Source organism: Myzus persicae, unplaced genomic scaffold, assembly GCF_001856785.1.
Source record: "Myzus persicae strain clone G006 unplaced genomic scaffold, MPER_G0061.0, whole genome shotgun sequence".
In the NCBI taxonomy this organism is placed as follows: Eukaryota; Metazoa; Arthropoda; class Insecta; order Hemiptera; family Aphididae; genus Myzus; species Myzus persicae.
In genome coordinates, this window is record NW_019103986.1 from 124,207 (window position 1) to 139,592 (window position 15,386).

Genomic DNA, 15,386 nt, shown 5'->3' on the forward strand with positions numbered 1-15,386 from the left:
TTCTTTCTAGAAACATGGATATAATTTCGAAACAAGTCAATTACTGACTAAATTTGAACAAATGTACAGGTAATAGGTACATACACCTACTCTGATGTCAACTAGTTCTAGTAGCTAGGAAAGTAGAGAAATGTCTATAAATGATTTTATAATTTAATATACATGAAATAGGTAGCCAGGTGTTCAGGTATGTGCGTAGGATTATTGTGTTCAGTTTTGATATACTGGAAATAAAACAGAATACAATTACTTAATAGTTGTAGTAAGTTTAGTTGCCTATTTGTAAATTAATTAAAAATAATAGCACTCCCGTTACAAGCACACAAAATATAATATATGAAGGTTAAATAAGACAGAATTATGATGGATTTACAGTTTACGAACCTGTAATTTATATTCCCTAAAATCTACCTAACTAAATCGTTGAACTAATCAAACATTTTATTTTATTCCACTATACATAAATACATAATATTATTTATTAACATATTTTATTTCAATTTATTTTTAGAAATAAACTGCAATAAATATATCTATTATAGTTAAAATAATATATTGTGCACTGTAGGTTACGGAATGCTGAACATATTATACGTATTAGAAAATTGTATTGTTTTTTTTGTTTTGTTATTTTAGAACGTAATAATAATATGTTGATTTATTTTTAATTTTTTTATGCCCACGCGGGTCATAGCGTATTCGTATAGAAAACATATTATTATATTGTAACATATTACATCAATTAAAGTAAAGTGATTATAAAAATACAGTCTTCCAATTCCTGTCACCATATTAATAACTATATATATAATATACGATGTTAGTATTTTAAATAATAATTTTGATTAGGTACCTTAATAGTTAATTTTACTTTTAATCGAGTTAACCATGTTTATATTTGTATTATTTATTATGTACGCTTTGGAATACTCTGTTCACATTTTCAAATAAAATAATGTCGGTTTTTTCATTTTATTTTTATTCAGTTTATCGGTTTCAGAGAGATTTCTATATTTGTGGTGTTAAGACTTTAAGAGTCGTATCAGCTACTGCATATATTTTCAATTGTATTCGTCAATGTGTGTACGCCTTACACAACTCATTCCTCATCTGTACAAACATCAATTTATTTTTATTTTTTATTTCCAACAAAACGTTTCATCTTACTTAAATTATCGCACAATATAGGTAATAGGTATAGATATTAGATGGTCCTTTTAAATGTCACGAAAAACTACTTAGGAGTGCAGAGCTCACATGTGTTCGAAGTAGTGCATCATACGTAACACGGCGATCTTCACTGGTTTTATTATAATATGTATATTATATGGGAATCGTCACACAGGTGACCGATTTGGTAGGTAATTACCATTTTGAATGGAACCACCTTTGTGAAGCAGTTAAGAAAACAAATGCGTATGATATATTATTATTTATTTATTCTTATGCGGCGTCGTCGTGGGTCGTTGAATAATTTTAGTACGATATTTTAAGTTTCGTGTCGTAGGACGGATTATGCACTGATATTTTTGATATAACGTCACATTTTTCGTCATAGGTAATGATAAGAATAATATGAATAATGCCTATGGGCTATGACCGATAAAATTAATTTCTAGTGCGTACGCCTCTCATTCAATTAATTATCTGATAGTTTGTTAAATTATTTATTTCATGTATATGTATACTGTAAAGTGTATATAACGTACTAGAATATATATAATTCTATATAATAGTAACAGTAAACTTTCATTATTATCTATACAAACTACCTATATGTTGTGTTTAATATACATAAATAAAACTGTAGGTATAGGTAATACGAAAATAAAATAACTTTATGTTGTTTTTTAATGTGAATAAGAAAATGTTTATCATTTCACTTGGCCATTTTTTGCATGACGGAGATGATACGTCATGACAATATTGTAATGTATGCTATATTATACAACGTGCGAATATTTTTATTATGTTTTAGAATAAATAATATTATGGAGTGGTGTAGTGACAGTCTTGAGGGAGGAGGAGGTGATCACTGATCAAGCAACAAAAAATAATACTTAAATTATACAGGTAATAAAAATATTGTCCAATTTAAAAAAAAATGTTCTATTGGTGTAAAAAGACATGGTAAATCAAATATATTCCTATTGTTTAGAAATATTGAAATATGCACCCATGAACTGAAAAAATTGCACCACAATGATATAATAGTTGAAGAACTTTAGGTAATATAATAAATAATAATATATATAATATTATAATCTACATAATATTTGAACTTTGAAGGCGTCAACATTTGATGTTTTTTTTAAAAAGTTTTGACACATTTTACACTGTTCATTGGCAACCCAGCGTTAGAAGTAAATAATAATCGATAATCATAGATAGAACACAATATACAGGATAATATTGTCATATTATCCTGTATATTGTATACCGTGTTAGTAAACGGTGGTCATATGGCTCAGAGTTATAATTATTATGATTATATAGCCGCTACATGCCGGTATCTGCAGTCATCAAAATGAAAATATTTGGTCAACACGTGGCTAATAATCGTTGCTCAGTTTTCAAATAATCGAATGTTAGGATACTATCGTTGAATTATTATACTTGATACATTTATAAACTGCGTAATTATATTCTGAATTCAGTACAACGTAAATAATATATTATAATATTCCATGTTAAAGACGCTCGACTTGCACAAGGTCAATGGTCACATACACCGACATATAAAAATACGAAATCCATTCAGCAATCAGCAGTGATTACAAATTACAATATCTACTGCGTCTATAGGTAATCGTAATGATAACAATTTCAATTCCACTTGCAGTTCATATATTTATATGTAGGTTTATAAAGTCATAAGAAATAAAAATGATTTAGGCGAACAAATATAGCATATGGCGGGGGAAAACGTGCCTATTTTCACGCCCCCTTCTATTTTGAAAATTTTAATTTACAACCATGCTGATCGTTTGCACACTGGATTATTTGTGAGGGAATAAGCTTGAAATCTCATTGTTGGACTCAAGTCTTAAACCACGCTTCGTCGCTGTGGCGTGATCCGACTAGAAATCTGCAACCGGCAGCAGACCAGTCGACCATCAGTCTACCATCTACCACTTCAAAGAAATTGCTGGAACTACAAGAGTATAGGTACAAGTCCGACGTCGGTATGGTCGAATATGAAAACAAAATGTACGAAAATTATGATAACCACAATAATGTTATTAAACTTGCAATAACATAACGACAACTGTACGATACGACCATCCGTCGCGGGTCGCTAAGTTCTATCTGGACCGGTAGGCGGGGCATGGTTAAGTCTAAACGGACGCGGTATCGGGAGGCGATTCGCCAGTCACGGCCGCGTCAGTGATCCGACGACGATCGGAGCCGGTGTTTAGCGTCAACCGCGGGGAACACTTTCTGCGTTTTATGATATTAAATTAATAATATTATCATCGTTTTCTAGCCGGTCGCGCCGTCGGTTCTGCCTTGAAAACACAGTCCGAACCAGTCGGCACACGACTGTTGTCATAATACATAACTTCTCTCGTAAAACAATATTATTATCGTTAACGCGCGACCGTTCGCTGACGGTCGACTGATGAGTAAATCGCCGGCGACGAACAGCTCGCGATAACCACTCTGTTTCGCGCACAAGGTAGTAGTAACAATAACATTACCGTATACCAATAGATAATATTATAATATAACATTGTGTGTGTTAAAATAATATCAACGTAGGTATACTACAGTATTAATTATGTGATCTTCGATGGTGACCCAGATATGTTTTCGAAATTGATTCGTGTTTTTCGGTGTGGACGTGTGGCTAATATATCTATATATAGTATTTTGTAGATAGTAAAATTTTACTAGAAGGTAGCTAGATAATATTATAATAATTATATGTATTAAAGGAGTGGTGACATTTTATAGTTTGTGCAATTAATGTAACCGTGCATAGGTTATTGATTAAACAATTTGATACTTTTTTAAGTTACTGTCTGTATGTAATGGCCATTGGGTATAACATGCTTGATAATGAATCTTACGTAGTACCTATATAATATTAGATTAGGATTATCATATTTTATTTAGGAGTGACTGCGTGTTATTTAAGATCTGTTCGTCAACAATTTTAATTTTTATAAATTTACATTGTTTTGGACGATAATTTAGTATTTAATTATAATACATTGTGTTTACTTTGTAGTTTCAGTTTCCGACCCTGAACAATTCATATTATGTGACCTTATTATCTCTCTCGAGTATACCTACAGTTTACTAAATCTATTTTCAAGATTATCTCCTTGACCGTGTACATATTGTACACTCGGTTGTACATCGTATTATTTCCGTGTCGGTATAAAATGTGACCTAATCACAAATTGTTTATTTCACACGACACGACTTTTGACTATTAATTAAGTTGTTTTATGTACCTATTCAATAATATTTATATAACCGGTTTATCGTGATGAACAGAGGTACACTTGCATACCTTCTAGTTATTGCAGTGAACAATATATTATTAGTTTATTACAATATTACCTACCTATATACTTAGTACTCGTACCTATGTATTATAGATTAATTTTATTAACCGTGTAACGTGCAATACTTGAAAATTTAAGATTACTCTAGTGTTTTTACTTTTTTAAAACATTTTAATGTTTAGTTTTTTTTAATCTCGACATAATTTGTCAAGTTTTCAAAAATTAACTATATTATGTAATACTCTACTGTTAATTATTCTACAATGATCGTAAGTATAATTATACTGTACCGATACATTTAGCATATCATACATAGGTATAACTTAATTTAGATAACTGTATACAAAATAATTATAAAATCCCTTATATAAAACGACCTAACTGTCTGCAGAGTTTTTAATAAAAAAAAACTGTTTTTTTTCTTTCGAATCGTTGCTAATAATTAATATATTGAATACTACTGTACTAGTATACAACACGTACATCTGATTATGAATGTTGTATTAGTTTTTGAATTAAAAAGATTAAATGTATAGAAATATTTTCACTAGAATAATGTTTATCCGGTTATTATAAAATAATTCCATTGTAAGCGTGTATATTTTTAACAAAAACTGACGTAGGTACCTTATATAAAACGAAACTAAACGGGTATCGTGTATGCTTAATTATTGTGTTCTTCGACTTTTCAAGAAGAATTAACTCAAAACAAGTAGGTAGGCATGTACTTTACATACAAATATTGTAATACACACGTTTGACTCGAACAGTACGTTTTCGTTTCACACCTGTATATGCAGTTTGTATTGTTACCCAAGACTTATCATAACTAGAATAATTAGTTTATATGAGTAGGTACCTACCATCTGTCTACTTCGATTTAAATATTAATATTTTAATTAAATTAATTGAATAATTCTCGATGGCGGCATATAATTAAAGAAGTTTTGGTTAAATGGTTTTTTTTTACTGTGTATGTGGTTTTTTTTATGTAGATTTTTAACAATACAAGTTTAAGACCATATTTAAATGCTCTTCTTGAACTTGAATCACATGATACTGGTTTTTAAAGCGATTTTTTTGGATTATAGCTTGATAATATCTCGGATAATTTTTCTAGAAATAAAAAAAGTGAATATTTTATTAAGTTTTCAAGTGCCAGCCTTCCTGTAACAAACACATATACCTATAGTTATAATGACTTATTGAATTATAATTTGTTTTTTTTTATTCGAAATTCGACCCTACAACTGGAAAATGTTCAATTGCATTAAATCCATAATAGCTATAGGTTAGGTTAGGATAAACTGGCCCTATATACTGATATAACCATCATCCGACTAGGGGGAGAGGGAACTTATCTGTGCGGCGTAAGATACTTCTTTACGACCACAGTCAGCGACGCCTCTCGGTATCCGGAAACGATTGCGTTTTAGAACCGGAATAGAGAAATCCATTGCTTTACTCGTAGTCTATTGATGGCGAAGGCGTTGCGCCCGTTTATCCGCCGCTAAATTTGACTCGGATTTCGCGTGTGTCAAACGTTTTACGGATTACGTCACTATTGTGCCTGTACAAGCGTATATTATACTCTTACGGTCTTGCAAATTAATGATCGTATTCAACCGGACAGCGGTTATATACTAGTATGTGAGTGTGTGTGTGTGTGTGTGTGTGTGTGTGTGTATTATATTATTTAGGTATATATATATACTGAGTGAAAAAAACAAACAAAACTAGGTAAATCCACTAAGGCGCTGTTTGTTATTCCGCGGCAGCCGCCCGCTCGAAAAGCCTATAGACATACACGTCGAATAAATTACGTTCGTAAAAATAACAATAAATGTCTTATGTCCGACAGTATACACCTATTGTATGACCGTGAATTTAAATGTACGCGCCCATATACACACTCGCACACACGACTCACACGACCGGGGTCTAGTTTATAATAATATACGTTATATGTGTAAAATGTGTTTAATTGGATATACGTCATGTACATAATATAAAATGTATAGGTTACAGCTTATAGGTTGTTGGTAAACGCAAACAGCAATATAGTTTAATATACTCGCATTCTTGTGGACACACGTGCATATAGTCGTTGCAGGCGATAACAAATAACAATATTATCAATAGTCGTTCGAAGTACATGGCAAAACTGCAGCTTATGCACTCGTAGAGGTTCACGAATCACGATATGAGGAGATTATAAGTATAATAAGTAGGTATATTTTAATCCATGATAATAATATGGTATAACATGTACCATAAAAAATACGGCATGTATATGATATATATATTTATAAGTAAAAAAACAAAATTGATTCTTGTTTCGGAAATATCTATAAAATTTATTTCTCCAAAGTTTTTTTTTTTTTGGTGGGGGGGGGTCTCCCCATCTTCAAAGTTATCCTAGTCATGCCCAAATGCATATTTGGCATAAACATCTGTTTACATGATAACGCATATATATATAGTTCAGGGGACGTGAATCGATGGTTTATATAATATTTGTCAAAAGTACGAAAGAATTAGTTAATTTTTTTGATGAGTGCTAAGTTCAACCCAGTTTTGATTAACTATTGATTTTTATAAGAATAAATTGTGCTAAATGTAGTGGTAGTGAGACCATGAATTCGCAATCTGATAAAAATGCTTATAATGCATGCATAGAAAAAAGTCAAAAAAAGTTAACATAGGAATAATATATCCTTTTAAATGCGCCATAATTTCTTTCAAAATCATTTTGAATCGCAGAATACAAAAAAGACCAGCAGTAGAATTTAGACACTTGTATCTATACCACTCCGAAATATCATAAATTATTATGGCCAAAATAGATGTGACATTTTTATATTTGGGAGAACCGTCTTCAGAGGTAGATCGAATGATATTATCTTTTGTGCTGGATTAGCCACACTTTCTTTTTGTCATTTTTCTTGAAAAATACCATACTAGTCCTTTTAAAAAATAATACGTGGCTTAGTGTAATTCTGAGTATAGGCTTATAATTCATTTTATTGCTCCATTAGGCGTTTTAAAAATAAAAATATACATCACTGTGTTGTAAAACCAATTGCTGCTCTTTCGCTCTGTTCAAACCCTATAAATTAGTGAGTTTCTTATCAACTAGATACCTACATAGGAAACGATGAATAACACGTTATTTTTGAATTTTTTGTATTGATCAAAATTTAACGATTTAAATATTATACATGCATTATTATAATATATGTAATAACTAAATTATAAAAATATTCAAAAAGGTTAAGTAATATCAAATGGAGTTGCGTTATAAAATTAATATAAACTCCCTAAACATTGGTGTGGGTTAAATTAATAATAACATTGATAATGTTAAGTAATGATTAAAATTAATTGCAGCTTGAGAATTTTCTTGGTTAGGTTATTTTCACAGTGGACGGCACAAAAACCTATTTTTTATATAAAACACCGTTCATTTATTTGAACGCATATTACACACGTTAATGCAATAATACGTAACATGTAAAAATACTTATTATTATTTCGATTAAAATTTAATTTTAGTATTTTAAATAATATCATTATATTATTCATTTTTAATTCATATTAATATTTTTACATAATATCATATTTATTTTGAATAATATGCATATACATCTAATACATATTTCTGTATTGACTGTTCAAAAATAAAAAGGGGGACTAGAGTTGCAGTTGCACTCAGCTGCATTCAGCCCCCCTAAATAAATCCCTAGTAACAGTATAGTTTGTATGGAGTAATAACGCTATGTAACTATAGTTATAACTTATAACTACCTATATGTCTATAAATATATACGAAGCGAAACTCAGGCGAAAGTTAAATAATGATACGCATATACCCAGGGAAAAGTAGTTAACCCATCGGTCGAACCATCGCAGTCATTTTTTGAACATGTCAAAATTGTCGATCCATAAAATTCTATGAATCAAATATTATTATATCACATTTCTGTATAATATACAGTTGAAATATCGATAAATTAGCAACGACCAGCACGACAATAACCATGTGAATTGTGCATTATAATACAAACACGTACAATATATACATTGTACCTACCAATTTGAGTATACGACTATCGGACTATAACCAACATATATTCATCAAGTCCTTCTTTGAACTGATGGTGATTATGGTTCATGTGCAGCGTGGACTGAGAAGAGTGAAGACGTAAACCTTTATCGTTAGAGGTATTCGCATTCCGTATTTTTATGACAAACTGTCCACTTTGTTATAAATATTAAAAAATATTTTGTTATTATATTATATTCGTATACAACAATTATACTGCACATTGGAAATTAAACGAATAATTAACGACACTATGACCACGTCTTATATTATATAATGCAACAGCATATTGATCAGAATACTTAAGAATTTATTATTTACTTTTAACCGAGTTTACCTAACCTAACCGCGCTTTTAACTAAAACGCAATGAAGTTTATGATTATCTATGCTATATATTTTCGGGGTTTTTTTTTATCCTAATTATAATATTTCACTGGTGTGCAGAATATTGTTTTGCGTTTGACGTTCAGCCGTAACAAAGATTTTTATTATAATTACGTTTCACCATTTCGAATACGATTTATGTTTTTACTAAATGTTTCAATCTCTAGAGTTTCGTTGGCCATAGGCGAAGTAGAAGAGCGGAGCTCAGTTTAATATTTTTAAAATTCAGACTTAAATAAAAAAAATTAAGTAAAATGCATAATTAATTGATTAAAATAGGTACAAAATCAATAAAAGCACACGTTGGTTATCGATGGATGATAACTTACTCATTTGATTGATGCCCGATCTTAAATTTTTTTCTAAAAATATTCCAATTACTTCTAGTTATTATTTAGATTAGTATGTACAAAATTAGAAAAGGCAATTAATGCACCAGTGACCAGTTGTAGACTTCCCATATCCAAACCACAGTTGATTGTTTGAAGAAAAAAAAATAATTTATTAAGTCAAGTCTAATAATCTTTTCTTTAAATACTATTCAAACTTGTTGGGAATACACTACAGAGGTCTGTAATTATTGCGTTGTTTTTTATGCAAAGGCTTAGTAGATTTCTTAACACATTAAGGGAAGAACCCAGTAAATTTACCTACTAGATATAGTATAGATGATAGATTAAAAAGAGACTGAGTGAGGTAATGAATTATTACTTATTAGCGTTAGTCATTTTAAACACTTTATTCATTATTGGATAAATTAAGTTCATAAAAAGTTGTCGACTCTTTGATTATTTATAAAATGCTATAATTTCTTCAGGTGAACAGGAATATAAAAATATTAAATTAAGAACTGAAAAAATAACTTTCATTTAAATTTTTGTAATATTTACACAAAATCCAGTTCCAATTATTTTACCAATCAGAAATACTTTTCCCTAGGTACATTATAAAAATAATAACTTAATTCATTGGCGATCTCCTTTTCAACATACAAGATGATAGAATCATAATTTTCAACACAATTTATATTCCAATCGTTAATAATTTTTTTTCTGATAGTAGCTATATTAATTATTAAACTTAGTTAAGCTATAACTATTATATTCTTATGTCGTCATGCCGAGTAAATCAAACAAGATAAAACATCAATAAATGCTTCCAATGAATCAACATTCAAACTAATTTTATAATAATGGGTGAATTTGCACTTTGATTTTTGGAATAATATATTATTATTATTATGTTTTGTTAAGTTATTTTACTGTCTTATACATATGTGTTGTCCTATGGTAGATAAGATTCATTTTATTTTTTTCATCGGCCTCATTATTTTGTGAATGATAATTTATATATTTATATGAATATAATATATTGAAGGTTCGCTTAATACACACGCTTTACACATGAAATATTTTTTTTTAGAATTTCTAAATTGTAATATTAAAAAAAATAAAAATTTTAAAATTAATGATAATAATATAATAATACGCGTAACTTTTATTGTTGAGGGTAATAAGTTATTACTAATAACTAAGTAATTTGTTTTCTTTTCAACGAGTTCCTATTAATATTTTTTTTCATAATAGTTAATATTATATTTTCCTAAAAGTAAAAATGAATAGTTTATATTGAGGAATATTTTATAATCAAACAGAGATAAATAATAGGAGTGCACTAAATTCCAAAATAAATACTTCAAATTTTTCACAAAAAAATACTTAATAAACTCATTAAATTTTTATAGGAATGCACATATTGTTGTACTTAGGTATACCTACTACATAAGTTAGGTTCTTGGTATATTTTCAGTTTAATTTAAACATTTTTAACACTTTTATGCATACTGTATTAATGCGGTCATGATGGTTCAAATGGTTCCTTCAGTTTGGATCAAAATTAACGCCTTTAAAAGTAATAAATCGGTACCTATATACATCATACATGCTATAATATATACATACTTATACTAACTCGCCTGCATAGGTTGTCGATATCAGTTTGTTTGAGATTTAGATTTTTTTTTCAAAGCCATCTAACCTTTTTTAATGTACCTACCTACGCGGCTGAGTTTCAAAAATAATTCTTAGTTCACAACGTGCTCATGCACTTTTAAGCGTGTAGGTATATAATAAGCATTTGTATAATATACATATATAGGACACATAGGTAGATGTTAGTCGTAGGTACATGAATTATAAATGAACTAATTAGTTCGCATTAGAGTATTAGATGATTACGACACGCCATATTCGATATGTATCGTTTAACCTGCAAAATTTGGCCAATTGTAACAGTCTTACTGACGTGGTTTTTAGCGTAGCTACGTATAATATTATGTGTTCGCTTAACGAGTCTCGTATAGTGTATAGTTGGTTTTGGTTACCAACCTCTAACCTAAACTATCTACAATATGTACATAGACCCATAGAAAATATTATGGTAATAACGTGCATTTGATGATTTTATAATATTTATCGAACAATTACTTTGTATTTAGTTGAATAATCATATAGTTACATCTCCTCCCCCGTCCATATAATATTAACAATACTAAAATACCTATAACTGCAGTAGTGCATATAATACATGGTTTCAGAACAAATTTCTATTTATTCAACATTGTTTTAGTGCGATAAGGTAGGTATACCCACCACAAGTGTAGCCCAATTCAATTTATTACAAAAATAACGTGTTAAGTAATATTTATAATTTAAATTAAAATAATTATTGTTGTAATATATGTCGCATTTGGTCCTGGGAGACTGGCATATTGCAAAATCTACGATATAATTATACGCATGTCATGTTTTGCATAGTATACATATTTTATGGTTTGTCATAGTTAAAGTTATTTTATATTAATAAAAATTGATACGATTAATCGAAACCAGATGTAAATTGTAAAAACAATTACCCTCTGCGTCAATAGTAAAGTTTCGAGTACTTTAAAATTATTTTTGTCATCCGTAAAATACATATTATATCGTTATAAAGAGAACGGCAAACTCGCTGTCTATGCATTTTCATTGAGTAGGTTTTCACTGTAATGGATGAATTACATTTAAATTGTATGTTAAATATTTATACTTACACACAAAAAACTATTTTAAGCGGAGAAGTGTGGTTCTATTTCTAAGGATACCATATAATTTATTTAATTACTGCAAGTCATTTTATTTTTTAATTGGTATTTTGAAATATGTCATAACATAAAATTTGTCATGACACATTTTTAACAAAAACATCACATTTTATATTATAACATAACAATATTATACAATAGTATAATAACAATTTTCCCCAATAGATTTCAATTATATTATTGTTATTCAAAAAATTTCACTGTTAGGACTTAAGTAGGTAGCTACATGATTACTTTCTGCTAAGTTTTACGCGTTGGGGATATTAAAGTGAATAATAATGATTATGCATAGTTAAATAATAAATGTCCTAATATAATATTTACTATTTTTATTTTTATAAATGCAATGTTTTTGGAAAAAATCATTCGACCTACCGTATTCCTAATAGTAAAAACAAACATAGTAAAATATACAAAAACCAAAATAGGGCAAATATTTGAAATTGTTTTTTAACGTTATTGTCAGTATACATAATATAGTTAAAGTCGTTATGTTAGTATATGGCCAGCCTGTCGCTGTATATTTCAAGTATCAATCAATCTTATAAACGTTAAAAATGTATCTTAAAACATTGTTAAAAAATAATTCATCTTTATTTTCGACTAGGCCATCATATTATGTAGGATTAATTTGAATTTTTTTTCACTTATGAATTTTTGCTTTCTGTAGTAATTATGGTGCAGCGGCAGCAAGTGTGTGGAAGTGATCGAAAGCAATCGCTAAACCAACGTGATCCGCTGTTTTCCGTTCGGATCTTTAACGTCGCCGTAGTGTAATGATGGCACGAGCGTACGTGACCGTATGGATTGTAGCATGGGCGGCAGCCTCCATCGTCGGTGCGAAGGTGATGAAATGCTGTCCCAGGGACATGATATTGGCGATTGACACGTTCTCGTGCACGGGCTTCGTCACCGACGACCAGAACCAGCGCGAGTCGTACGCTTTTTCGTCTTCGGACGACTCGGTCGCGACCACAGCACCAGAAGAAGTGGCGTTGTCCGTCTCTAATAGCAGCTCTATACCATGGTCGGTAATGATTTAAATACGTATACGAAATATTTTTATCACGTCTTGTGTGAATAGTAAACATTGAATTAAGTGGATTTTCAATTTTTAACACGAAGATTTTGTGTCGATTTTTGTGCTAAATAAACTAACCATTTTCCAGACCATCTATTCGTTTAATAGTTAACAATGTCGAGGTAAACAAGATGTAAAAAGGTGTAACTTAAAATTCTCACATAGGCCTCTCAATCTGCATCAGCAGCCGTATATATACCATAGTCAATAAAACTTAAATACGTATAAGAAATATTTTAATCTTGTGTTGTGTACTTTGGTAAGCTGCAGTAATCATTAACGTTAGTGGATTTTAAGGGTCAGGTTTTGAAGTCAACAATTTTGGGGGAACAGAATGTTAAAAAATATGTTTCTTCCGTATTTCCGGATAGGTACTCGGTATTGCTGTATAATAATATTCGAATATTCTGTATTTCTAATTCACTTGACTATATTGAGAACTGAAATCTCACGTCCGATTTCTATGCCTCAACAGGTGGATACCGCCCTACATGGAGTTCCTGCAGGCATCAAATCTGTCGGAGCAGTTCGAACCGGACGGCGGGTCGTTTGACTCGGACGGCGACATGCCTTGCGAAATGGGCTCCCGGGAGATGACCGTCATCGACGACGACGTGGCCGTGCTGGACGACGGGCGTCTGGTCATGTTCGGACAGGAAAACCGGTCGGCCGGCGCGTACGAGCGTCTGACGTTCTCCAGCGCCGAGTACTGCATCGACCGCGTGTCACTGGTAGACGCCATCACGCCGAACAACAATCACAGCCACAAGACGACCACCTCGACCACTACCACGACCACGACCACGACCACGACCACGACCACGACCACGACCACCGCCGCTACGATGACGACGGCCAAGGACAACTCGTCGGCCCCCGCTGAAACGCCATCCAACTACACGTACGTGGCGCTGGTGTGCCGGCCGTGCTCGAGGATGACGTGCGTGCCGAAATGCTGTGGTAAGGGCCTCATGCTCGCGTTTCAGAAGCACAACAAGAGCGACGTCATCGGGTGCCGAAAAGTGCAGTCCGTGGACAACGCCACCGCCGCGATACACCTGCAACTTGCCGACGGCACAGAACTGCGGCGTGAGTGTCTCCCAAGTCGTTAGTCGTATACTATATCATTATAATATTGATTATTGGTGTGGTAGTGGTACAGTTTGAGTATTTTGGTGGTGGTGACTATATAATAACGACAATATTAGTATTATAATATTATAATACCTACATTCATTGTATACGTACGTAATATTATTTTTATTATACAAACGAAATACCTGAAAGGTTGTAAATAGCTGCTTTTGTCATGCATATATAAATAATATTATGTACCTATATTGTAGATATTTTAGTACGGTAGAACCATGTAAAATAAGGTTATATTTATTCTTCATGAGTAGAACCTATTGATTATCCCGCATCCGAACCTTCGTGGTACACGAACCCTCTGCTATTACGAATTATAAATTTAAAATTTTTGACGTACCGAACGACAATTATACGCGTTGTGGTGCTCGTCATGCAATAGTGTAGAACAGCGGTTCTCAAACTTTTTTTTTAGCGTACCACTCTTGTGTATAATTAATCTGTCGCGTACCACTTATGTCTATTTTCATGTGACCATGTTCTGTTTGAACACAATTTAAAATATTCATTTATGTACTCTCCGTTCTATCACTTTGTGGCCTTTCGAGTACCGTCATGTAGTCTTCCGCGTACCACTAGTGGTACGCGTACCATAGTTTGCTAACCACTGGTGTAGAATATATAATAACTTCATATTAATAATAATAATTATAATAAATATCGTATAATGTTATGCATGTTTTCTGGTGATATGTATGAATACATTTAACATTAAGCATATAATAATATAATAATATAATTAGTATATATTATATATATACAAATAAATAAAATAAAATATAATATATCAATATATGTATTAACATATTATAATATATTGTAATAAAAATGTCCAGTATCCTGGGTTTTCTTATTAGTTATTAGTTTTGAATGTTTTGATAACCGAGGATCTACTGTAGGTAGCTTGTAATAATTTGCATGAAAATAAAAATATGATGTAATCTGTACCACTGCAGGTAACCGATAACAGTGTTTGTAATTTGCACCAAAATTAGTATGTGTATTG

The 15,386-nt window shown here is 31.2% G+C and overlaps 1 protein-coding gene across 3 annotated transcripts in view; it reads left to right on the forward strand.

The window, feature by feature from the left end:
* Window positions 1-3,365: 3,365 nt before the first annotated feature.
* The window catches only part of LOC111037234 (probable G-protein coupled receptor Mth-like 3), a 33,084-nt gene continuing 21,063 nt past the window's right edge, over window positions 3,366-15,386 (forward strand). Inside the window, exons 1-3 of one of the 3 annotated variants that reach the window (XM_022319644.1) lie at window positions 3,366-3,682; window positions 12,821-13,177; window positions 13,707-14,320. In XM_022319644.1, the coding sequence (XP_022175336.1) occupies window positions 12,927-13,177; window positions 13,707-14,320 (865 nt within the window). In that variant the 5' untranslated portion in view covers window positions 3,366-3,682; window positions 12,821-12,926. Of the gene's footprint in view, window positions 3,683-4,680; window positions 4,787-12,820; window positions 13,178-13,706; window positions 14,321-15,386 lie in introns of those variants that run through there. The other 2 variants (XM_022319645.1, XM_022319646.1) reach the window with 2 other exon arrangements.